Source organism: Sceloporus undulatus, chromosome 5, assembly GCF_019175285.1.
Source record: "Sceloporus undulatus isolate JIND9_A2432 ecotype Alabama chromosome 5, SceUnd_v1.1, whole genome shotgun sequence".
Taxonomy (NCBI): domain Eukaryota; kingdom Metazoa; phylum Chordata; class Lepidosauria; order Squamata; family Phrynosomatidae; genus Sceloporus; species Sceloporus undulatus.
Genome location: NC_056526.1, coordinates 55,155,054 through 55,182,337, shown reverse-complemented (window position 1 = coordinate 55,182,337; position 27,284 = coordinate 55,155,054). Strand labels below are relative to the sequence as shown.

The 27,284-nt window shown below is 39.1% G+C and overlaps 1 protein-coding gene across 1 annotated transcript in view; it reads left to right on the top strand.

Moving 5' to 3' along the window:
• Window positions 1-6,873, top strand: part of TRHDE (thyrotropin releasing hormone degrading enzyme) — a 332,065-nt gene extending 325,192 nt beyond the window's left edge. Inside the window, exons 18-19 of the mRNA XM_042470783.1 lie at window positions 1,187-1,268; window positions 2,415-6,873. Of these exons, the coding sequence (XP_042326717.1) occupies window positions 1,187-1,268; window positions 2,415-2,558 (226 nt within the window). The 3' untranslated portion in view covers window positions 2,559-6,873. The remainder of the gene's footprint in view (window positions 1-1,186; window positions 1,269-2,414) is intronic.
• Window positions 6,874-27,284: the final 20,411 nt, after the last annotated feature.

The following is a 27,284-nucleotide window of genomic DNA, read 5'->3' as shown; positions in this document are numbered from 1 at the left end:
TATGTGCAGACATTTTATTGTGGTATAATGAATCTTATCCTGTACTAGTGGGAGTGATGGTAATGAAACTATCTGAAAGAGGAGAAAGAAGTTTGCCATAAACAAGTGGACTAGAGTTATGACAAGAGTTAAAGAGTTGAAAAGCTTCAGGAGAAGCTTGGGTTGGATACGGACTGCCTGCTGCCTGGGCACAGGGCAGTGCGATAACATCTGTTGGTGAAGATTACAACCTGCAACCATCTCAGCATGAATTTGGCATGTAATAATCTCTTTATTCAACTGTGTGAAGGGGAAGTGGAGATAGCAGCACAGAGATTCCAGCACAGTTTGACTGGATTCCTGTGTGCCTGCCACAAGAGCCAGGATTCTATTATGATCTGCTGGGATTTCACACTTTTACACTTGAAAAATGGTGTTACTGAAATACTTACGATATAACAAAAGTGCAGTATAAAGGGCCCTTGATTTGCATGCAGAAAACCCCAAATTTAATCTCATATACCTGCAGGCCAATCAGTGTATAACAAACAAGGCTAAATGGATCAGTGATCTGACTTAGTATAAGGTGGGTTACTATCAATGTTACATAGATAAAAGTATGAGAGTCTTATTCTTAATAAAGATTAAACACCCTGTAGACACCAGATACTGTGTGACCTTAGACTTAGAAGCTAAGGAGGCCTTATCATTACTTGGAAGGGAGACTGCCAGGGAACACCAGGTGATGTAAGCTATATTCAGAGCAGAGCAGTGGCAAATCTCCTCTGAATAAATCTTGGCAAGAAAAGCCCATTATACAGTCTGCTTAAGTTAGACTTGATTTGAAGGCATGCAGCAAGAACAACAACACAAACAACATGGCATTCTACAATCATACCTGTTATGTTTAGAATAAAGAGTAATGGCAAGTCACTTTGCAACCTCAGCCAACCAATGTATTGTATTTAATTTTATTTTAACCTTCTAATTTTTAAAAATTGAGGGATCATATAACTGATCAGATATAATCAGTTTATCTGATTGTACCTGAATTAGATGGAATTGGGGGGGGGGGGGGGAGAATTTCCAGGAAAGAAACTTCAATTTGTTGTATTATAATAGAAATGTATTAATATTTGAATAATCAAAGGAATTGTCACTTAATCTTAATCTAATCCATGTTTATGTTTCTGACCTGCTATTGAAGATATGGAGAAGCTTTGTTTATGAATTCAAAACTTATCAGTGGAGTTACAGAATTTCTTAATACAGAGAGCGAACTAAATGAGGTAAATATTATGCAGGCTCAGTCCTTGCAGCTATTTTGAATTCTTCTTCTTTTTAACATCTCAAATCTTTGATGTGTAAAAGCAACAAGCCTTGCAATGTTACTCAGCTCTGCCTTTTAAATACCTCACAATGGTATGTTTACAGAATGTGCATTGGTTTCATTTAAGGCAGGGTTGAACAATCTTCCAAGGTTGTTGGATATCACATTGCCTCACTCCAAACCAGCAAGGACTACACCCTTCTGTAGTCTTGAATGTCTTTTACTGGAAAACATGGCATATTAGGACCAGAGGTCTGTTAGGGACCTTCACACATGCAGGTTTCTCTTGCCTTTGTGGATGTCTTTTCAAAGTGGAGTTGTGGGAGTTGATATTCCTCCTGACTTCCTTCTTCTACAGTGCCCAAATCTCTCCCCACCTGACATACTGAAAAAACCTCTAAACTGCCACATAGGGCCATTCTGTGCTTTATAGTGAGCAGGCAGGATCAGAGAAGTCTTCCTTTGGCTGGAAAAGAAATGATGACATCAATACTGAGATCCCACAGAGTTCAGTGGGAATCTCGTTTGAAGTAAGTGTACTTAATAGAGTGTATTTGTTACATTATTCCAAATTCTAAATACTGTTACTACTCCTGATAAAGCTTGTGACTCTATCAAGCAGCCCCTGAAACTCACGCATAAACACCAAGCCATTTCCAATAGAGAATTAAATGTGTTCCTCAAGCCTAACCGAACACATCTTTTATAATAGTTGATAAACTAAAGCTCTTCAGAGTGTTTTAGCTTAATGTAACTTCAAAAGCTACATTAGGAGTGTTTCCAATTTTCCCTATTTAGTTTCCTATGTAGGAGTAAAACTTGATAAGAGCCCAGCTGTCTGCAACATAAAGCAGCTGAGCTACAGGAGAGATGGAGGAAGTGATGTTAATATAATCAGGCATTGGCACGTCAATATCTTCCAGCACAATTTGAAGCAATTGCATCACACCTAATTGAGGCAGTCTGTTGCCTTATTGCATTTGGTAATAAATATCCATGTAGCAAACCTAGGTTTCTGTTTTCAATATATGACATGTTCATGTGTATCAGAAGAATGTATTCATGTCAGTTGAGTACAAATTAACATGTTGAATTGTATTTCCAGCTAAAGAACTTTATAAAGACCTATGAAGAGGGATCTGCTGCCTCTTTCTCCCGAGCTGTGGAAACAGTAGAAGCTAATGTCCGATGGCAAACGCTTTATAAAGAAGAATTATTCCAGTGGTTGAGAAAATCACTAGCACACTAATAAGTGTTTCTGACAAAGACTCAGTGCCAAACTGTGCAAGAGGAGAAGCACGATATGAAACTCCAGGAATTTTGACTGGAAATTCAACAAAGACCAGTTCAAATTGGAAGGATATATAGATATAGATATATTATATTTTTGCACCAGTCTCCTCAGAACTGTAAATGGCAAAGGGAGAAGGAGGAAGAAAAAAAAACTCTGACAAAGAGAAAAGGTTATGAATGCTTACAAACCCCAGTCCCCACTGTACCATGGCCAAATGTGATGTTAAGTGGTGCATGTAAATGTTAATGTCAGTTTTGGGGGGAAGCCCTCAGAATATCTGTGCATGGTTGTATGATTCCTGCCTGTATTCCAGCATGCTTACTTAAGGTGTCCATGTTTTGTATGTGAATTTTCATTACATCAAAGATGGGCATTATGCAAAAGCACAAAGGCTATCTGTGACAATCAGTGTTTCAACAGCAAGGTAGGATAAAAAGAAGGAAGTAAAAGATACACATGAGCAGCATGTAAAAAGGTGTCACCTTTCCAAGTTGTGGGCCACTCTGATTGTCCTACCATTACTGTTTGGATGTTAACTCTCTTTCAGAGGTACAAAGATATGAATTACAGTCTAAATACTTCTCTTGTAGGCAAGGATGCATATATACTCAGAGATAGGATACTCCAAAACATGTACTTTTGGAACTAAATTTTATTTGCTGCTTATCTACTAAAAACAAATTTAGCTCTTTGATTGTACATTTATGCTGTTTATGACAGAAAGTTCATATATGGGCGGGATCCTTTTGCATTACTCCTACTCAGCAAAAGGTATGCATTGTGTGGTAAGTAGTTACATAGCTGTTGATGTGTGATATAAAAATATCAAATTGTTAGAAAGGGCAATGGAAAAATCTTTGAGCTGGAAGACCTTCTTATGCACAGGTCTCTTATAAGTAATAACGAATACTTATTGATCCATCATCCTGCCAGCATGAATTTTCTTTATAAACAGTGTCTGATTAAAATCAAATGGGAATGGTTTCTGGAGTAACTGTTAAGGATCAAACAGAATGGCATTTGGAGCAACTGTGCTGGCCAATGTTTAAAAATAATCTCCTGTATCTGCTCTCATTTATTTTTATTCATCTAAAGTATCTTGTAGAGCTCTTCAAAGGCTACAGTCCTGAACACACTTACTAGGAACAGACACATACTCCATTGAGCACAGTGGGAATTAAGTTGAAGGATTGCACTGCACACCTTTATTATTTCATCTTTTTAATTTTGTCATAGATCAATTAAATAATAAGTTTGCTAAGATGCAATCATTCTTTTTGCAGTTTGGACAAAATTGTTGTGTTATCCTAGAAACCCATATGGTTCCTCTGCCTTAGCAAGTAGTATCCATCTTAAGAACCATTCTGTCTAGTCTTGAAAATAAGAAAATGTTGACAGCATTTTCCAAATTAGAAGTGGATTCTACTGTCCCCTATGGCCAGCTGCTTATAATCTCTGCATTTTTACTCCCCCAACAGAGGAGTCGACTGATCAGAGCCCACAAGGGATAGGCACAGTTACTTTTATCTTGTAGTCCATGAAGGACAGTGTGGCTCAGATAATAACATCACAATAGCAGCAACTGCCAGATTTTTCACATTATACATGAGACATAACTAGGAACTTGGCTACAAGCCAGTCAGTGACACAATAGCTTTGCTGGCTGGATTGCTGCCAGGATTGGGTAGGAAAGAAAATCAAATATAGACAGTTCTTTCCATGCAACTTCATTCTTCAAAAGTTTTCTTTAGTGTCCCTAGGTGATCTTGATCTATAAATGTGACAGTCCACAATCTGTAGCTCTAAAACTTTCCCTTTAGTTTTAGCCTCTTATAAGCAAGGACAGAAATCTTTGTTCCTTTTATCTGAAACAGTGCTGAACTCTAACAAGGGTCTGGAATTTCTGTTGTGCTACATGGCTGGGAGCTGCTCCTTTTTGAAAGAAAACAATCTGAAATCTTATCACCTCTAGAGTTAGCTTTGTTGATTGAAAGGAGCCAAACTATACCGTAATCCACATGTAGCTCAAAGGCAGTTCAAATGCAGCCCCAAGATAAGTTAATAAAATTATATGAGTGTAATAGGTATTTACCAGCTTCCTCTCTTGCAGCCAAACTAAAGTCAAGCCAAGAAAGAGGAAGGAGAACCAGGGGAAATGGCAGCAGTAGCAACTAGGAAGGTATCATACTGTGACTAGAGGATGACATAGAAAAAAACCTGTAGAATAAGAGAAAGGGAGAACCAGTTGTAGAGAAATATGAGTGTTGCTTGAAGGAAGGTGGGGAAGATGTTGGCAGCAGACGTTAAAGGAAGGTTGTTATGAAGAGCAAAGATTTATGACTAAGGGTTAGGCTCTCAAGATTTACAAAGATGGCTGGTGTGCTATAAATGGTGTGATTTATATCACAGGTATGTCATCGTGTGAATAAATTAAAGTCAGAAAAAGAATTATTCAACAACCTCTGCACAAAATACTAGCCAAGCAATACTCCAGTGAAGCATTTTGTAGGTTTTTCTTTTCTTTAACAAAAAGTATATGGTGATGGAGAAGAATATTCATATATTCTTTATTTGGAAGCCTGTTTAATGTGATGCAGTATCAGATATTAGCTACTGCCAATTTCAGAATCTCAGGGCATGTCTACATGGGCCATTTAAACTGGTCTCCCTCCCTCCTTATTGTGCCCAGTCTACACAATGCAGAGCCAAAACCCCAATTCGAGTGTGGACTGTCTTCATGATGTAAGGTCAGTTTGGCACTGAATCTGGGCTATTCTTCCCTTAAACCCATTTAAAACAATTTACCTTCTGTTATTTCCAGGGAAATCGAGAGCACTCTGGAGTGATAATGTGGAGCTGTTTACATGGGTCCTGCTGTGCCACCTGGCAGTGGCACCACTGGTACAAATCACTCTCTCTGAAGTTACAGTGAGGCATCCACCCATGTGATAGACACTGGGCGCCTTGTTTTTGATCTCAGGCGAAATGACTTCTGCCAAAGGGGAGAGACTTGGGGCAGCTTTAGGGCCAGAATACTCGGTGAGCAGGCCAAAATGCTCTGGTCAGTGTAGGCCTGCCACCAGATGACAAAATTCAAGTAATTCTCCTGTAGATGCAGTTGGTATCTGGGCTTTCATCTGCAATTCTCTTGATGGAGAAGTTGAACATCAGAATCTTCTAATCTTTCAGTCGGAATTGAGATAAGATACGAAATATTTGTTCAAATCAAATCAATGTGCTGGTTTCTGGTTTCCTCTATATGCCTCTGTATTCCAGTTTTTGTATCTTAAATGTTTTTTATTTTAAATTCTTTTGATTGCAGTGAGAGATTTAAGCAGATACTTTCATGTTGGTTTGTGCCATATGTCAAACAGAAAATGTTAGTAGCATCATAAACTGGAAGGCTATTAAAACAAGAAAAGCTAGTGGATTTATTATTACCCAACCCAGGAAATAAAAGAGACCAGACACAGAACATGGGTTTGAAAAGGGCAACTTTATTAAGTTACCTACTTATTGTTGTCTTCAGAGAACTGCAACTAAAGGGGGAGTAGCCTAGCATGGGAGCAGCCGCAGGAGGAGGTCCCTTTCTCAGACCTCCCCTGCAGCTTCCCCTGGGTGATAACACCTGAGCCCCAAGGATAACACAAAATTTGGGTTATACCCCAACCAGCCCGCATCAGGAAGACCAGCTAGATGGTCCTTCCCTCAGGGCTGAAAGAGAGGGTTTATCCTTTAGGCCAGCCTCAAGAGAAGCCCCTTTCTCTGGCCCCATTCCCACTGGCTTATAACGCGGTTCAGGATGCGAATCATGGGTGCATCGTTCCCATTTGAGCTCACATTCGATCCGCATTGCTCTGATATCGTTCCCATTGGAATTCGAATCTGATTCCCATGTGATCGAATTATCCTGAAAAAACCTGAATCAGTGGTTGATAAACGGCTTAATTTAACAGCACATTTTCAGCAAGTTTTCCTGTGTCTCCCAAGTCTGATTCGCGGCATACGAATGGGAATGACAAGGATGTCTGATTTGGGAACTAGGAGTGGGAGGAACAGTGCTCAAGGGGCTGGCCTGGGGGTGTCACCCACTTGTTCTCTTTCCTGCATTACCGGCACCATTTCCCCCATTTGCATAGCCTTTCCCCCGGTGGAGTGGGAAGCAGGGAAGATACAGAAGAGCCTAGGATGCAGAGGGATTTAAGAGGAATAGAGGCTCCCTTCTCCTTTTCCCAAGGGGAAAAGCGCCTAAGCGACTGATTGGCTGTGACATCAGGCACTTGATTGACATCTACTTTTAAAAAAAGGTTCCAGAAGGGCAATGGGAATGGGGAACAAAATAACCCGCTTCAAATTACCACCGGGAAAATACCAATGGGAACGAGAACAGGGGTAAAACATCCTGGGTCTGTTTGCACCCATTTTTAATGGGAACGATGGGTCAGATTCGATTACGACGTGGGAAAAAATCTGAGTCAGAATCGCAGCAATATACATTGCGTTATATGCCCAGTGAGAATGGCCCCTCTGTCTCCTCAGTCCCAAGACCTAAAGAGGCAGTTCCAGAGACCTCCCTTTCACCAAAGCGGTGACTCACTGAACTCAAAATCTCCCTCTTCCCCATCAGGTAATGAAAGCTTATTTACACATCATCCTTGCCAATTGTCCATATCTGACTGGAACAGTTTGGGGTAGGTGGGGGAAAAATGTGGAAAAGGGAAAAAATTCCTACCTGGCCCCAAAGCGGCCAAGATACCTCTTATTGTGTGAGCAGCAAAAGCGTGGGTTGAGCAACTCAATGAAAGAAGAAGGCGCAGGGGGCAGCAGGGTATAAAAAGCCTCTGTCCCTGTCCCCAATTTCTCCTACCATGACTTTCCAGCCACGGCATGAATTTTAAGTCTGGCCTTGTGGTCATGGGGGGGGCACAAAATGTGACCACCCCCCCCCCCCGCCTAGCTGTGGGGGGCATCTGCATTCTTCAAGTAATATTTCTTGATAGATTTTCAAAATGTCTTATATTTGAATTTGTAGTATAGTGAATGAATGCCAGTTAATTGCAGCAACAGCAAGAAGAAAATTGTGTGGTGCCTTGAGGACAAAAATGTGTAACGGGTTTTCATAGACTATACTTACTTCATCAAAGTATTGGCCTGAATTTTAGGAATATGAACACACAATACAAATAGTTGAGAATGGGATTGTAGATAGTGAGATCTGAGAGAGGTTGAATGCAGAAAATGCTGAAAGAGTTATATATATTATTAATATATTATTAATATAGAGAGAAATCTTGTAGCACCTTTGCTACAAGATCTCTCTATATACTGATTTTACAGACTAACACAGCGATATCTTTGAATTCTACCATATATTATTATTGTTCACCAGTCAAAAAGTTACGGCTCATAACAAAAGTATTCTGTCACTAAAGAAGCAAGCAACACATATTCTGTGAGCTAGGAAACCATTATCCCAGTTCAAAATTGGTGATAGACGGAACTTGAATTGGGATGATGGCTTTTTAAAAAAATCACAGTACCTGTGCTAAATTATTATTATTACTATTATTAATAATTATTATTATTTTATTACAGTTTTTAATTATATAAGATACATGTTCTTTACTTTTCTTGTGTTTTCCTCTTGTTGATGTCTGCATAACTTGACTGAAGACCTCCTTTCCTCACTTTTCCAAGGTTGATTATCTTCCTTTTAATTTTCTTAACCTCTTCTTTTAAGTATCATTTTATAACAAAAATAAAAGCATTTACAATTCTATTATTCATTGTAATTAACATTCTCTACCAATAGTCTATCCATTTCTTGTATTTTGTAATTTTTTTAGTTTCAAGCCTTCTATCTTCCGAGTTTGTTACTTTTTCCAGTTTTTTGCAATTATAATCCTTAATGCCATTATTAAATATAAAATAATTTTCCAATATTTATTTTCCTTTTCTTTCCCCAAACATTGCAGTTATGTTTAGTAGATATAATTCTGGATTGAATTCAAATTCTATATTAAGCATTTCTTTTATTTATGTATTTTCAGCCAGATTTCTTTATTATTTGGCAGCCCCACCACATATGTATCAGTGAACCTTCTTTTTTGCATCTCCAGCATCCGTTGTTGTTCAGTTTATATATTTTGTACCTATGTTAATTTCAATGTGCTAACAAAAGGCACATGAAAACCTAGTGTCAGGAGATTATCAGCAATAGTTTCTACAATTATTTTCTTTGTGACATCACTGTCCACAGCTCCACCCCATGTGCCCAGTATACACACTTTAAAAATACTTAATACTATGCCGAGTTATAGTTCATGAAAGCTCACACTGTAATGCATTTGTTTGTCTTTAAGATGTCACAGACACACCCTTTGTATATTCATCTTAATACAGTTTGCAATATGTCCCCTTCATTTTAGACAATTTATTAATGCAGACATGTCAAAAGAACCCATGTTGATTTAATTTCACTAAATTTAAAGTACCAGAAACTGCTTATGTGCCAGGCTGATACCTGTTAATGAATTACAAAGGCATAGATCCAGCTTGTATTTGCATAAGTCATTGTTTTGATCATTACAGACATTGAATTTTTTTTACTGACTTCATATAGTGAGCAGAGTCCACCCACCCACCTTTTACCTACCGTCAAACACCATGCAACATGCCCATTTACTAGCCAATTGAGAGGGAGGAACAACCAAAACACATCCATGTATATTCCTAAAAGTGAGTGCACAATACTGACGCCATTCTCCATGACCTTCAAAGCACCCTCCACAGGTCACTGAAGATGTCTCATTACTGAGCATCCAACTATAGGTAGATAGCTTGATTCACCTCCGCCACTGCTGGGCAGGAGGTGGCAGCAGCTAAAATGTGAGTTTAGGTGGAAATGCTAGCATAGTTCTGCTAGTGGAAGCTTATGCTGTTTCTCACTGGCCCAGTATCTTGGCCATAACTTTTTAGTAACAATAAATTTGGCAGCACTTACAATTATTTAATAGATATGTTAATGCTATGGTGGGCTTGACTGGAGTCTGTATTGGACATAGGAAAACATATGATCCTGCTGAGTTTGCTATACTAGCTTTCATTAGCCAGTGATGTGGGGAGCTGCAGTTCAACAACAGCTGGAAGGCTGTATATTCCCCTTCCCTGGCCTACACGGTGTACATTCTAAATGTTAGTATAACCTATACTGTATGCACTGTGTGACTCCCAGTAGCTATTCTGCTTATGAGAACTTTCCTCTATGATCCTCACAGGTGTAATGAGAGTTGCATGTATCAGACATAACTATGGGGATTATCACACAGAGGAGGTTACCATTGCTAAAATGCTGGCAAAACGTTGCAGAAGCGTTCCTGAAGCGCAAAGGTGCGATAGCCAACTGCGCTTCTAAATTGTCATTGAGACATCCTGCTTCTCTCCTGTTATCAAAGCGTTCGCGGAGCAGCCATTTCTTGAATAATGCAAGTTATTCAAGAAATGGCTGCTCCGTGAACGTTTTAACAATGGGAGAAAAGTGGGACACCTCAATGATGATTTAGAAGTGAGACCAGCTATCATAGCTTCACGCTTCAGGAATGCTTCTGGAACATTTTGCCGACAGTAAGCCTCCATGTGATAAGGGTCATATGACTTTGAGCATATACTGTCCAACTGTGGCAATGGTTTGAAAATTCAGTTTGAGGTTTCAAGGTATGGTAGCAATTTTGTGACATTTTCCAGGTTTCTGGTTTCTGTAAAGATCTGCTGTTTTAGTTTTGAGTGGAATGATGGGGAGAGTGGGTTAATATGCTCCTCTCCTTGTATGTTGATTTATTATCCTTGAATGGTGGTAGTGGAACTCCTATTTATGTATTGTGAGATGTAAAACTCTTTTTATTTTTAAGTGCGTGCATGCAGAAACAATGAATTTTGAAATGATTTTCTCTGCTAGGTAAAATTATGAGCATTTTTGCTCATTTGCTGCTGATTCTTCTCGTTACAGGTTTTTTCATGAAAATTGTGTTTGCATAAAAACACATTATTGTGCAAAAATCCTACCCTATACAAAATACTTTTCTATGCAAAAATGATTTTATGCAAAAACAGTAAATTTTGTGCTAAAATATTTTGTTTGCACAAAGAATTATTTTTAAAAGTTTCAAAATCTCATTGGGTTTGTGGGAACTCTTTACATCCCTATGTCATGGTACTCCTCCAGTCAGAATACCTGCACTTTCTCCTTTGTCTCAGAGAAGGGAAGCAGTATTTCACATATATTTGTTTTCTGCTTTCCACATTAATCCACAATATTCTTGGGAACCAGGGGCATAAACAAAGACTTCTCTCTGAGTATCTGTTCACAAGACACACACACAATGCCTTTGACAGCAGGGTCAGCCTCCCTGGATTTTTCTACTAGTTCCATTACCTAAACAGCCATCACAAAAACAAAAGATCATCATCTGTGATTATCCCAAACATAACTTCTTAGATCAGTGATCTGAAAACTTTGGTCTTCCAGATATTTTGGACTTCAATTCCCAGTATCCTTAGCCAGCTTGGCCAGCAGACAGGAATTCTGGGAGGTGAAAACCAAAACATCTGGAGGACCAAAGTTTCAGACCCCTGTCCTAGATTCTCCCTGCTGTGTGTGTGAGTATACTATCAAGTTGTCAAAAATCCTGGACATATGATTTAGAAATGTCCATACCTCTAATTTGCTGTATGTAAGATATGCAGTACACCTGGGATGGAGACCCTTTAACCCACTAGGAGTTTTGGGCTTGAACTCTGAGAAGCCCCAGACAACATGGCCCAAGGTAAAAGGTTGTGGGAGTTGTAATCCAAAATATCTGAAGCATCAAAGTGTGCACATTCCTGCAGCACACACATTCATAATAGTGAATACTTTTGTTTATTTCTACAGGTTGGCTGGCATTTTGAAATTTCTTCTTCCCAGCCTTAACTTTTAACACCCTGCTGTTTGACAGTGTTCCTAAAACCCCACCTAAAGTCAAATGTACATCTTTCATCTCATGCTAACTCAGGATATCTTATTCAAGCATTCCATACTTTCATACATTTTCCAGCTTACTGCCACCATTCATCTAGTTGTTGAGAAAAATGATTGGAATAGTGTGTGTGTGTGTGGGGGGGGGGGGCTTTGGATTCTTGAATTTTTGGACTGAAATTGGAGGCAGATTGGATACATGCACCATGTTGACGCATATAGGTTTATGGTGATGGTTAACCTAGGTTAGAATGTTGTAGCTGTGATATATTGGTGTAAATAGTGCATGCACCAAATGGTCCATACACCAGAGTTAATGTGGCACATTATAGAAATTATTTACTACCTCGTTGCCCAAACTCGCTCACTCCAAAACAATCCCAGGTTGTTGTTGGTAGGATGTGCTCCCTGGTGCCACTCAGCTGCAGTTATGTAGCCACAAAAAAAGAATAGCCCTCCCAGACCTCCAATATATTCAGCTACCCATCCATTGATTGATTATATCAGGGGTAGGCAACCTGCGGCCCGCGGGCCGGATGCGGCCCGGCAAGGCCTTGGGACCGGCCCCAGCCCGGTCCTGCAACCGATTGCTGCTGGGGCCTTTGGCCTCTCGCGCGAGGGGCATGGCGGGGCAATTGTCTATAGAAGCCTCAGAAACATACATTTACCTTAACATTAAAAAAAAAAATCAGCATTTTTTTTCGCATGTCTTCCATTTTGTATTTAAAAAATGTCCTCCATTTGAAAATTTTGTCCTACATTTGTCCCGGTTTATTTAATTATTTGTTTTTTTTTTAATTATTTAATTATTTATTTTTTGGCTTCGGCCCCCCAGTTGTCTGAGGGACAGCAACCCGGCCCCCGGATCAAAAGGGTTGCCTACCCCTGTATTATATGGTATGTCCTCCTGGTATCAACAGATTGGATTGGGAAAATACAACATAGGTTCCTTTAAAAAGGCATGTTACAGTCCACTTGTGCCGGCTCTATAGTGGTGGAGGGTTTTCCTGTGAAAGGGTAGCCCTAACTGTGTTTTCATCCACTGTTAATCAGTAAGCCTACTCTTAATAATTTTGCATTTAAGACTACAAAATATTGATGAAAATTACATTTTAGAGTACATTTGACTAATACTGTTTTAAAATTTACCCCTCTAAAAAGAATCCAAAATATCCAATTGGTGTATATATACATTGTCCCTTAGCGCAGAAGTAGTATTAAGTACATACCCAGAAAAACAATACTTTGAGTTACAAATCTGACCCACAACTTTACCAAATTAAATGCATTTAAAATGAAAACGTCATGTACTTAGGTAATATGGATTTTTTGCCAAAGTAACTTAGATAAACACTAAATGCAGTCTGTGGTGAATAGGTTGTCATACATACAGCATTTTATATTTCACACTCTTCCTAAATGAGATTGCCTCAACCACATTTTATTTAATTATTGCAGAATTTTACAAAGTCTTCTTCTATGTCAGCTTCTACAGTGCTTTTGTGCATAGCACAAAATTGTCCACATGCCCATTAATAATGTACAACAATATTTATACCATTACTTATCCTAGAGTAAAAGTAATATGCAGTTGAACAGCAGAAATCTCCTTGGTGCATTCCCACTGGGTGTCTGTACCAGCTTGAATTGTAACACTTTAAAATGACTGAAAGTGGTTTCCATTTCAGAGTGCTTTAAAGGGGTGCATGCTTGCTTGAGTGGGTAAGAAATCTTAGAGGGACATATAGGCCTCCTTCTGAGAACTAGATAGCCCAAGCAGTTGGCAATTGCTCATGAACACTCTTGTCTTCATGACTGTAAAGCATGCTGATCCTCCAAGTGTCCCATTACCTAGAGAGCATTTCCCACTAAGTGATGTAAATTGTCTGGTGACATTTTGCAAAGATTGCAGCAGGTATGAAGTTCCAGTAATCCAACATCACCACCATTTGCAATGCTGTTAAGTGCCCTAGTGTGAAAGAATTGCCAGAACTCTCTCAACAATTTCTATTCTTGTTAATCCAACCAATCCATGAGCAACTGTTTGCCCAATACTTCCTCACATTTGTTTTAAATGATATTACTGTAACTCATGAGATGATAATAATGTACGTAATAATAGTATACCTTGTGCTGTAAACAGAGCTAAGGTATGCATTGCAGTACTGTGTTAGAAGCTGTTGAGATAACTGAATCAGTAGTCTTCAGTGTATTTTGCTGGATTGTGGTTCTGGTGCACATGCTGTTTTCCAGACCCCATGGTGTTTTCTTCCCCACCCCTTGGGCAAGCTGCAGCACTGGAAGGTATCTCCTATTGTGGCCATTTTGTTCACTCTTCTGAAAGCTCTTCTGGCTGGTAATTCTCTACAAATTATACCCCAGCTGTATTTTCTCTAAATGTCTTGAGTTGCCACAATTATGCAGTCAGTGGCATCATGAGAGTTGCAGACCATCTAGAAGGCAGCACTTTGGGGAAACCTGTTGCGTCCTGATACACCTATTCTATCATCTGAAGTGGTCAGAATTCCAAAAATTTATGAGAAACCCTATTTCCATGAAAAGTGGGTGAGGCTACCATTTTCTATATAAATACACTTCTATATGTCTTTGTTGACTGCCACTGGGGGGGGGGTGTATTCTATTTATGTCACCTAAAGGAGACCCATTGCGTATGGAGAGCAACTGTTTAAAACACACTACCTAAGTTTGCAAAAGGATCTTGTAGCACTTTTAGGACTGTGAAAGAAGTTGTAGCATAAGCTTTCGTTGACTTTGTCTACTTCCTCAGATGCAAGGAAGTAGACCAAGCCTACAAATGCTCAGGCTACATTTTTCGTACAATCCAGAAGCTGATAAAAGATCCCTTTGTGTACTGATATTTATGAATATAGAAGGATATTGTGTGTGTTTCTCAGCATTCTGCCACCACCACCACAAACTTAGGTGGTAGAATTCCGACCTATAGCCATATTAGTCTGGGATATCAGTATGCAACAGGATTTTGAAACTGTGTGAAAATGTTGTAGCCTAATCTTTCATAGATTTGGTCAACTTCCTTTCATAATTTAACAATTCCAGATAATTGTTTGTTTCATGAAGCATTGAAATCATGACAGCTAGCACAATGTAGCAACTAGGCATAATGTTGTGTATAGAAGGTGCCTCAACTGACCTGCTTTGCAGGATTGCTGTAAGGAGGTTGTTTGGGGGTAAAAGGAATTTATGTTCACACTAAGGTAATATGGATGTGCTTAATGTTAAAACAAAAGCAATGTATTTCTGATACATCATTTGACAGTTCAGGATAAAAGCCGCAAAATTTCCACTGCCTATGAAGTTTGGGGTACAGAGTGAGTCTGCCACTGCTAATTTGTTTCTCACTTGTTGTTAAACAATACTCCTTGATACCCATTTCTGGAGAGTACCAATGAAAGCATTCCAGCAGCTAATTACTATCTATCTTATGTTTCCTGTATAAAGGCTAACTACATGTAAATATAGTTTTGATGTATTATGGTCTGGGGTTCAGGGTTTGTTTTCCTTCCTATTTCCACAATGAGTACATAGACACATTACATTATCTTACTACTTTGTTTTCTATTTGCCACAAGTACAATTCAGGTACTGTGCAATGGCAGGGGCAATAAAGAATTGACAAAGCACATTTTCTTTTAATGTACAGATATTAGCCTCGCAAAACAGAAAAGTACTGTAAATAAATGGGGATATAAAAACTAAAAAGGAGGGATTGTCCTGGTACTTCTGTCTAACCTTTGAGTCACTATATACTTTAAACTTAGGATATTTTTTCCAATCAGGTCTCAAATTCTTACCTTTTACAGGGGAAATATCATGCTTTTGTACAATGTATGCATTTGTTTCTGTATGTATTTATAGATGGCTTATTGGTAGCTCTGCACTCAACATATACATCTCAGAATAAATAGATGCCTGTCTGGTTTGATTGGTGCACCTCTGTGCACTGATTGAATATCTATAGGCACAAGAGTGTGGCCCCACAACACACATGTCAACAGACAGGTCCTTCTACACAAAGAAACTCAAGGTGCCTCCCAGAGCTTTTGCGTATCACAGAAATCCTTAGGCAGGACTCCTTTTTATTTTGAAACAAATCAGAGGATTGCTATGAAAATTATGGTTCTTGCTATAAAAATATGCAGGTGTCCTGATTCAGAAGTAATGTTGTTCATGGAGGAACTGTGTGAGAGAGATTATGCAGCACTTTAAAAAAAAAGTTGAACAAAAGCGCAGTATGTATGCAAGATCCCCTATAAGGTTTTGAGTTGCAGGCACTAAATATAATTCTTGATCGTAGAATCATTGCTTAAGCTTCACTCCTGTTGTTTCATTTTTTACTTGGGATTTTGCCTAATAAAGGCCCTGCAGTCCATTGTGGGCTACATTGCCTATTCATACTTAAAGGTTCCAATTCAGCAAATCTGTTTAATCACATGCTTAATCCATCCTTCTTGAGAAAGGCACATCAATTATATTCAGTCTCAACACTGTGGTCTAAATGATGCAGCCTGCATTTAAATGCTGTGCAGAATTAGTATGGTTTTTGTGACTGAACATGATCCTAAAGAAATCTCACTGTATACAAGTCCAAAGGCATATCTGTTTCTTCTTGTTTGATATAAAATTATATAGCTTCAGTCAAGACTCTTGTCTCTCAGGCTTATGTGATTTTTAAGTTCCTCACTACATTTACTTTTTTATCATCCTAAAATTTGGGGGATAAAAACAAATTACACATTTGTAATAAATACTCCTTGGAAAAAAATCACTGAGCAATTTAAAGCATTGACCAAATAAAATATGTGTTTGTATTACTGTTTATGGCAAGTATTTTTCTATGATATGCCTTTAAAACTATTCCATAAATATTCAATCCATTTGTATTCAACATGAAAGTTTTGTCCCATTCTAACCAAGAGCTCACTAAATGAATTTTTTCTAAATGAGAATCTTTATCTTCTGTATTTTCAGCAGAACAAATTTTGTCTCTGATAATAAAATTTTGTACAGTAATGTATCATTGTCTTAATTTATGACAACACCATTAAGTTTGATTATATTTTAGTTCAGATAACTAATAGTTTCAAAAGGATGCCCTATATTTTCAAACACACACAACAAGGAGTCACTTTTGACATGGATTTTATGGAGCTTGCATGTAAAAAATTATGCAAATATGATTTATCAAGAATGTCATTAGATGCACAAAGGAACTTACAAATGTACGCCTCTTGTTGGGCAGTTTTATAAAATCATTCCAAACGAAAAGGTTTCCACAGCACTTGGCTGAATATTTGAATTCACTTAATTATTTAGTAAAACAATTTTAGCCCTATAAAGCCTGCTAAAATAGTAAGATACAGATCAAGAGGAGCATCAAGATATATGTATTCTACAAAAGTAAGTATTTTTCTGTTACACTATACAAAAACATGCTTGATCAAAAAAAGTCACCAGGAAAAAAAACCTCATAGTTTTTTGTGGGTTTGGGGGGCTGTGTGGCCATGTTCTGGAAGCGTTTATTCCTGATGTTTTGCCTACCTCCGTGGCTGGCATCTTCAGAGAATGGTGGCATGGTGGTCTTCCAGAACACAGCCATATAGCCCCCAAACCCCACAAAAAACTATGGATGCCGGCCATGAAAGCCTTCAACTTCACAGAAAAGACACCTCATGATTCTTAGGCCTGTTACAGACTGCCAAAATAAAGCTGCTTCGGGTCTCTTTGGAGGTATGCTATTTAAATGACGCATGGGTCCTAAGAGTCCGGAGGTCGCGCCAAAGCCACACTCCATTCCTAAACACTGGAGTGCAGCTTTGGTGCAGCTTCCAGATTCTTAGGATGCATGCATCATTTAAACAGCATACCTCCAAAGAGACCCGAAGCAGCTTTATTTTGGCAGTCTGTAACAGGCCTTAGTATGTTACCTAACAGGATCAAAATGAAGATCATATTAAGGCATTAAACCAAATGGTTCAGCTATTTGAAACGCGTTGGCTTTCCAGGTTTGGCTTAAGACTCTAGACTGCATGTTTATGATTTTTAAAAAAAAGAAAAACCAAACTTGTTTATACATCAGTCCCAAATATTTTTGTGAAAGTCAAGGACCAGAAAAATCACCTTTTTGGGGGTCCATTTTCTATGTGAACTAAATTTTTAAGATAAGTGAGGCAGTGGGGAGCGAGTGTGGTGCAGTGGTTTGAGCATTAGCCTACAGCCCTGAAGACTAGGATGTGAATCTTCACTCAGCCATGGAAATCTACTGGGTGATCATGGACAACTGACCTTCTAACAACCTCAGGAGAAGGAAAGACAAATCCCCCCACAGGACAAATCTTATCAAGATAACCCTGTGATAGGTTCACCTTAGGGTTACCATAAATTAGAAATTATTTGAAGACACACAACAAGAGGTGCCAGCACTCAGGATGTCTGTTTGAAAGCATATATGAAATCATCAGCAAAAATCTTAGTTAAATTTCTTAGCTAACAAAGGTCCAAATCTCACTGCAGAAATAATCCAGTTTGTTACTGCTTTAACTGCTCTGGCTGAATGCTGGTGAATTCTGGGAACTATAGTTTTGTGAGACATTTAACCTTTTCTGTCAAAAGGGCCACAATAAAACTACACTTTCCATGCTTACCTAGCACTGAGCCCGGGCAGTTAAAGCGGTCTCAAACTGGATTATTTCTGTATTTTTGGACCTAACACTGATTAGAAACAAGGCCTACATCTAATTGCTAGTCCCAACTAGTGTAGATATACTGAGATGGTTTACAATATATTTACCCTAGTTGGGATTAAAAATTGGATTTAGGATAATTGGGTAGTCTCAAAGAGCTATTATTTGTCCTCCATCATACAACACAAGTGTTTTTTGTGGGTTTTTTTGGCCTATGAGACCATGTTCTAGAAGAGTTTATTCCTGATGTTTCACCAGCCACTGTGGCTGGCATCTTCAGAGACTGCAGTCTGCAGGCATGGAACAGAATGGGGTATGCTGCTGGTTGAGAGGAACCAACAGTATATATACCCCATTTGCGTATGACGTGTGTGCACTGTAGCAATGAACAGCTAGTCCAGAATTCTGTTTGTGACATAAACCTCTGCTATGCACTGAAGGAACATTTAATTGTTGTAAAAGAAGGTGTACAGTACCTATTTGCAAAATGACACACAGAGAGAGCTTGATGGTGCTGGAGTATATCTCATGGACAATAGCAGCTTCTTGGCACCTTGTGTCTGCAATTGCACACCTGTTCACCAGTCATCTTTTGGACATCCAGGATATCCAGAAGGACAATTGCTGTTTCTTTGTTCTGACTATACAAAGCAAAACAAAACAAAAACAAACAGCTCCATTTATGTACCGCTTCATACCAAACTAGCAGTGTCTAAGCAGTTTACAACTGTAAGCTCCAGGGAGATAGTGCTTCCTGTCCTCTGTGCTTCAGCACTGGCAAACTCCCTTGAGATATTTACATTTTGTCAGAATTCAAAGAGGATATTGGTCCCTGCCTCCACATGCTCACTTAGCATATTACATTGTATTCATGTTCAATTGCCTGAACCAAAATCTGTCTCTGGAAGTGAGACTCAATTATTATATTTAAAAAATTAGTTTTAAGCAATTATGACCAGAATTCTAAATAGTTAAAAGACTCTGACAAGGGTGTTCCTTCTTAGAAAGTCTTTTTATGCCCATCCAGCCCTATTTGCCTTTTCATCCTCTCGGTAGCTTCAATTTTTTGACACCACTGGGAAGATGATAAAGGGTGGATGGAGAAACACAGGTTTTTTTTGTGCCAGGTTGCTGTAATGTGTCTGCAGACAACAATGCAACAAAACACTGAAATAACGAGATTCCATTTTAATTGAACCTACTGTGGGCCTACGTACAACAGGCAAGGTAAGCAACAGGTGCCACCAATATCCCTTACTGAGTATTCATTAACAGTAAAACAGGGAGAAGAGCAGATAAGCTTTCCTCATCAGCTACTCCCAGCATTATTTAAAAACAAAACAAAACAAGATCAATATATTTGGTCACCAAACAAAAAGAAATCATAAGAAAAATGGAGTCTGGTAACAGAAAAAAAATCATCTCAATATATTTTGGAAGAAGTCATCAAGAAGTCTCTAGAAAATCCAAAATGCATTTGTTTACATGGGTTACATGACTTGATTATTTCATTTCACATGCACATATGGTTAGTTTTGAAGAAAATGTTTGCTGAAACAGCCATCCTCTGTGTGTGTGTGTGTGATGTAGGAAAACAGTCCCTAGTCTTTCCATGTTATTTCCATCTTTAATACCAAATAATGTTCACTGAGAGACACCTGTGCAGCCTAACTGAGAATATTAAATCAGCTTTCTAGAATATTGCCACTTTAAATGGTTTGTGAATCATAAGTGTCCATGATTAATTAAAATGATACTGAGATTATTTGTTTGTATGATCTGATACTATCTACACATGGTGAAAGATTTCTGCGATCTCAAGTTAAGGCTGAGGACCTTTTGCTATGTGAGATCAATTCACTGAATGGCATTTGGGACTGGCCTGTGAACATTCTGCATATATTCATCAGAATATGGCATTTCTTCATACTTTAAACTTTCAGATATGAAGTGGTTGTTATTCACCATCTATAACCTCATGACAAAACAAGTATACCTTGTTGTACATCTTTTTCTGTGTCTAGAATTTATATATCAGTCAGAAGAAATCCATCAGAAAACAGACACACAGAGAAACCATTTTGAGAAGACACATGTCAGCAACTATTAGCATCACAGAACATGACACCAATATCATTGCTGGTGAAGAACCATCTATCTTGATCTCTTAAAATTTCATGACAAGCAATTGCACCCAGCATCTCCTGAATTAAATCTCACCCTGAACCCAATCTTTTCTTTCTTTATTCATGCGCTTTCACTTTTCCTTTCCCAGTATTCTTTTCCTTCATCCTGGTCAGCACTTCATATTTGGTCAGCACCCACTCAGCTTGGCTATAAGCCCATTTCTGTCCCTCATCCCACTGCTGTCTCTCTTCTCTCCTTTCCCACTCATTTTCTCTTTTTTTCCTGTCACCCAATATTCATCCAGCCTTTGCATAATGTAAGTCTCTGCCCAATGCTTATCAAGTACCAGGAGTTTCTGATAGTCACTTTACATACTGTGCAAATTTGTTTGTTATTGAAATGTCAAGGTGGGTCATAATAATAATAATAATAAATTTTATTTATATACTGCCTTTCCAAAGGATCAAGGCAGTTTACAAAAATGCATAAACAATTAAATATACAATTACATAACCCATACACAACTAAAAATTCATCCTCTTACCTTAACTAAAATACCAACATCAAAATGCAGTTAAATTAATTGCATTATAATATATTAAAATATATTTTAATGCACTTAATTTAACTGTATTTTGATGTTGGTATTTTATTTAATGAGACGCACTCATTATTTCCCCCATCCTTTCAACATCAGTGCTTTATAGAAAAAATATTATATTCTTTTTAACTTTTTGCCTGGAATTCTCAGCCATATCTCATGTATAAAATGGGAACAATAATGCAGATGTAAAGCAGTACATGGTTCCAGTTTAACTGCCATGACTTCATGCTATGGATTCCTGGCATTTGTAATTTGGTCTCCTTACCCATGGAAAAGTAAATATAGGGTAGACTGCAACCTGAAAGACAAAGTGCCTCCATCACTTTACTCCCTCTCTTCTCTACTGCTCTTCACCCCCCCCCCCCCAAATCTTTCAAACACACACACACACGAACATACTAGGCAGCAAGAATTCTCATTCCTGATAAGATTTGTTCAGAGGGGGTTTCCCTTTGAGGCTGAGAGATTGTAACTTGCCCACAGTCACCCAGTGAATTTCCATGGTTGAACAGGGATTCAAGCCCTGGCCTCCAGAGTTATAGGCACGTTACAGACTGCCCCTTTGAGGCGGCCTGTAGGCGCTGCTTTCCCCGGTGTATCGGGGCCTCAGTTGCCAGACCGGCAGCCTTCGAGGCCCCGATCCACCGCTTTCCAGGCTGCGGGGAAGCGGCAAAAGGCCGCTTCCCTGCAGCCTGGAAAGGGGTGTCCTTGGGGCTTCAAGCCCCAAGGACACCCCGCGGCGGCAGGGAGGAGGAGAAAGGGGCCGCTTGGCCCCTTTCTCCCTTGCGTTGCTGGGCGCAGCCATCTAAAGGCTGCGCCCAGCGATGCAAACCAGGAAGGAGTTCCAAAACGGAGCTCCTTCTTGCTCCGTGGAAAGGGCGCACTAAGCACCCTGGCGCGGAGCGACGATGTCACGTCCGCGCCGCCCCGTATAGAGGTGGCGTGGTCATGACGTCGTCATGGCGGCCCCCATGTGGAAGGGGCACCGCCATTTTGTACAGACTCAGTCCGTACTAGGGTTAGGGGCGTCCGGAAGTGATGCCCCTTTTAAACCCTAGTACAGACTGAGTCTGTACTTAAAGGCCCATCTGTAACAGGCCCTAGTCAAATGCTGAAGCCACTACATCACACTGGTTCTCTTGTATATACATATACACATACAATAAATAAATATTTGGAGTCAAGAATAACTAAATCGGATTACACAAACTATAACACCTACATTGTAGCAATGGAAAGGGCAGCTCAGTTCTCAACAGCTCACCTTTGATCAACTGTAAGCCTACTATGGAGAAACGTTTAAGGTTTCCTGATCCTGAGAAAAGTATTTTTCTTTAGTAGATCTTTTAGTTACAAGGAGCCCTTTTACATCAAAAGAATCGTAATGTTTAAGGGGTGTAGATTTCCCAATTTTGAAGTGATAGGAGGGACAGGGGGTGCCGGGCCCATTTGTTCCCTGCCCGCTGAGACTTGGAAGATGGGGGGCACTGGGCCCATTCCCTTCCTGCCATGTGCCTTGGTGAGTGGCAGGGAGGTAGGGTTCACTCACCAGGTGTGAGCCAAGCACCCCTCGCACCCCCTAGTGAGCTACTAATGGGAGAAACACACTCACACACCTTCTCTCTCACTCACTATTATAGCTCAGTAATACTTTTTGTGTTAGCAATAGAATGAAGAGATAGATAGGCAGTCCCCAAATACTTCATTCCTGACACAGCAAATTAAAGAGGAGTATCAAGAGGACAAAGCTTAGATGCTCTAAAGGCACCAGATCCTGTTTGATCTTGGAAGTTAAGTAGGATCAGCTCTTGTTAGTACTTGGATGGGAGCCTGTCAATGAATACTAGGTGCTACTGTAGGTGACACTGAAGGCATGCTCTCACACATGACTATTAGCAAAACTTTATACCAGTGAAGGAGCCATAGGATTGATACACAGTTGCCAGAACACACAGCACACAAATTATTTCATTAACCCAGTTTGTGAGAATGAACTTTGGTTATTCAGAAATCCATGTTAAATTCAAATGTAACACTGCCATCTTAGAACCTTGTTTACCATTTTGATGACAGTGAATCCTGGGCTTAGAACTTCAAAGAAGATTGAGTGACTCTGTTCTAGCTGGGCAGATGGGTAGAGTGAAAAACTGTTCCAATAAACAGATGAGACCTAACACTACCATAAAGCACTGAACAGAAGCTTTGATTTTCCTAATTGTATTTAAATTATCTCATTAAAGAAAATCCAATATGCAACAGGCAGAATCATATCAGAAGACCTCTGCCTATGCAATGGATCTTCTGCTCCTCTCCCAGAACTTGCCCAGGCACTGAGCTGCCCAAATCCGTAGAGATACTTTGTTCTGTATACTCTGCCTTAGGGAGGGAGGGCAATCATAGTCTTTCTATTTTGTTAATCCTTTAAGAGCCCTGTTTAATTTATCTTCCAGGAAAAATATTTGCCTGAGCTCCTGGGAGCAGTTGCTAGTCACAGAAGACAATAATGAGCTAGATAACCCAATGGTCTGACTCAGTCTAAGGTGCTTTCTAAGGGTTATTCTGAATCCAAGCCTCGTCTCATGTTCGGTAACCCCAGTTCTGTGTTAGGTTGTGGACAGGCTTCTAATGACTGTGCAACAGTTCCTTATGCTGAAAAGAGGAAAACAGTGCATTGTGGCCAACAAAAAGGCACAAAATATATATCATACCAGCATTTGAAGCTCACTAATTTCTTTGGCAGACAAAGATGGGGGGAGAAACATGCAGAGGAAGAATGTGACCATATTAGAGTCACAGTTTGAGATCATGCTTGTGATGGTCTTGAGGAAAAGGTGATGCAGATAGAAAGGTTAGTCTATGCTCCCTCAGAGCTGTGAAGTGAAAGGGAGCAAAGGCAGTAAAACAAAGAAAAAGAATAATAATATTTCCTTCTTAATTGAGAGCAACAAAACACTTTTTTGAACTACATCTACCTTTTACTACACTGAATATAATTTGCCCAACAATCTTAAATTCCACATTTAACTCCAAAAAATACTCTCACCTTTTATTGATACATAAATTAAAATGCATCTGGCGAAGTGAATGGTGATGAGCTGTGAGTTGTGAGTGTTAGTGTATGGGAAGTCTAAAAGCATTTAAAAACCTTATTGTGTTATGCTGTTGTTGTTGTTACATAACAGTAAGATTTATAAATGGTTTTAGACTTCCTACACACTTACTAATTTGACTTATTCCTTATTAGGGTTATAAACCCATCACATGGGGGGGGGGGGAGAGAAACAGACTACTGCAAAGAAGCAAGAGATCTAGCAATGATAGTCTCATTTATAACACTTCTTGGTGCTATTTTAGTATCGACATGGAACTTGTGGAAGCCAGAAAGGAGGGAAGATGAAGGAAGTTGAATAGACAGTTTATTCTATAAATATTCACATTTCATATTTCTGTAGATAATTGACCAATCACCAGAACTTTTATGTGTCTTTGCCCACTATTGACTCTGAGGACCTGGTTGGGCATGCCTATTTTTTTTTATAAAGGTATAGTATTCTAAAAAGCTTGCTGTAAACAGCAGCAAAATTTATTCTGTGCATTTAAATATTTATTTATTTATTTAGCCAAAATAATTAATCTACAAAACCAAAATGAAACAGCTTTGTGCAAAGCACGCTGTTTTCTCTGCAAATATACCTGTACTTTATTGCATGTTCATAACTAAATTTGGGATAAATTTAGGCTCCAAAGACCAGCACCCATCATCCACCGGCCCCACCCTTCTGCTCCGCTTTAAGAACCTTCCAGGCAGAAGAGACTGTAAGGAGGCAAGAGAGAGGAAAGCACCTCTGTGTTGTTTTTTTAAAATCCTTAGTGTTTAATGTTTAATGGTGATTGTATTATAGATAAGGGATGGGGGTGGAATTTTAGTTGTATATATTATGAACTGTTTAGGTATTTTATTCATTTGCTTATGCCAACTGTTTATGTATTTTATGTAACTGTTTAAGTAATTTTGTTTAATGTTTAATGATGGTTGTATTTTAGTTAAGGGATGAGGGATGGAATTTTAGCTTCTATACATTATGTACTGTTTAGGTATTTTATTCATTTCCTTGTATAAATCTTTTATGCTTACTTGCTGTTCACCACTATGATCTTTGGAATAGTGGTATATAAATAAAACAAATTATTATTATTATTATTATTATTATTATTATTATGTGTTTTGTAATTTTGTAACTGTAAATTTGTAAACTGCTTTGATCTTTTTGGAAAGGCAGTATATAAATAAATTTATTATTATTATTATTATTATTATTATTATTAATTATCAAATCTCACAATAGTTGATTATCTTCTGATTGCCTTTTGTCTTTCATGCATATTGCCTAAATCCAGCTACTAGTCCCAACTACAGAATCAGTTGAACTATTTTGATGGAAACCTGGGAAGTCAACTTTTACATCAATTTCATGGTTTCTCTAAATATGAATAAAAGTGGATTGATATGTTTGCTAAAAGTAGACATTATATTTAGTAGTTTTAGAAGCTGATGTCTATGGTATAGTAAATTCTACTAGTAATTAGTTCTGTGAAAAAATTCCTGGAAGATACATCATGCTTGCAGATATCAAAAGGGCCATGGCAGCTCATCACATTCCCCAATTTTAATGCCTTTTATTCCTTGATATAAATCAGAGAGAAAAAGTAGGGGATGTGTTGAAGTCCAGCTCCTATCCTCTCTAACCACTGGCTATGACAGCTACAGCTAATAGAACACCATCCAGAGGGATGCAAGTTATTCTCTCCTGTCTTGAGAGAGAAGTGTTCCATTCTAAAATATGGCAGTTTACAACCATAGTTCACAGTAGTTGTCTGCCATGACAAATTTGCTAAGCAGTTCAAGGAGAAAATCACCCTTATTCACGCAGAGTCTGGAGAAGTGTACCATCTGGTAAAGTTTTATGGAACCATCTGTAGCTGCCAACGCCTGATGATATGGACAAGATGCTGGATTGAGTTTGTCCTTTCTTGGTGTCACACCAGCGGGACCCATACGCTATCTGAGGAAGTGGGAGAAGAACTTTTCTGATGTGGTAGTGTGGTTGCAAACCTGCATAGCTCAGTATAGCTTGTTAGGAGAAAGCAAAATTGGAGAAGTGTAGCTAGATATGAAATCATCACATCATTGCTGAGATCTGACTGGCGACTAAAATGGTGAAAGGTCTGGAAACCATGCCCTATGAGGAATGACTTAGGGAGCTGGGGATGTTTAGCCTGGAGAAGAGAAGGTTAAGAGGTGATATGATAGCCCTGTTTAAATATCTGAAGGGATGTCATATTGATGAGGGAGCAAGCTTGTTTTCTGCTGCTCCAGAGACTAGGACCCAGAACAATGGATGCAAGCTCCAAGAAAAGAGATTCCACCTCAACATTAGGAGGAACTTCCTGACAGTAATGGCTGTTTGACAGTGGAACAAACTCCCTTGGCCTGTAGTGGAGTCTCCTTCCTTGGAGGTCTTCAAACAGAGGCTGGATGGTCATCTGTCAGGGATGCTTTGATTGTGATTTCCTGCATGGCAGGGGGTTGGACTGGATGGCCCTTGTGGTCTCTTCCAACTCTACGATTCTATGGTTCTATGATTCTAGGTCTCAATTGTGCTGTAATTACTGTATTTTTCATTTGGTAACAAGGACATAATCAGACACTTCTCTGTTCCTTCCTGTTATCCATGAGGCACAGAATAACTGTTCAAGGGAGTTTCAGAGGTTGTACAGTAAGTGTGAGAAGAAGATGCTTTGGGTGTTGTGCAGGCAGGAAGGGAATAACAATCACTGCACTACCCCCAAAGGATACATGTGGCCATAGGGGAAACTTATGCATGTCTATGCTTCAATAGGATGCCAGCCTCTGTCGTTGGACTATCCTACCCTTGGAAGACTGATTGGCAATCAGTTCCATTGCTGAGCTGCTTTTACTGTCAAATTCCTTCTATTGTTCAGTCTAAATTCACTCTCTTCTAGCATCAAATGATTAGAGCGGGTTCGATCCTCTGGGGCAGCAGAGAATAGATCTGCCTCTTTTTCCTCTGTGAGAAATAGTCCCTCACATTTTGGGTTTTCTTTATTCTTGTGGTGCTTTTTCTTGGAAGGTTTTTGGGAAACATTTCTTATATTGTAATACACAGTGGTTCCATCAGCTACAGAGTGGCCAC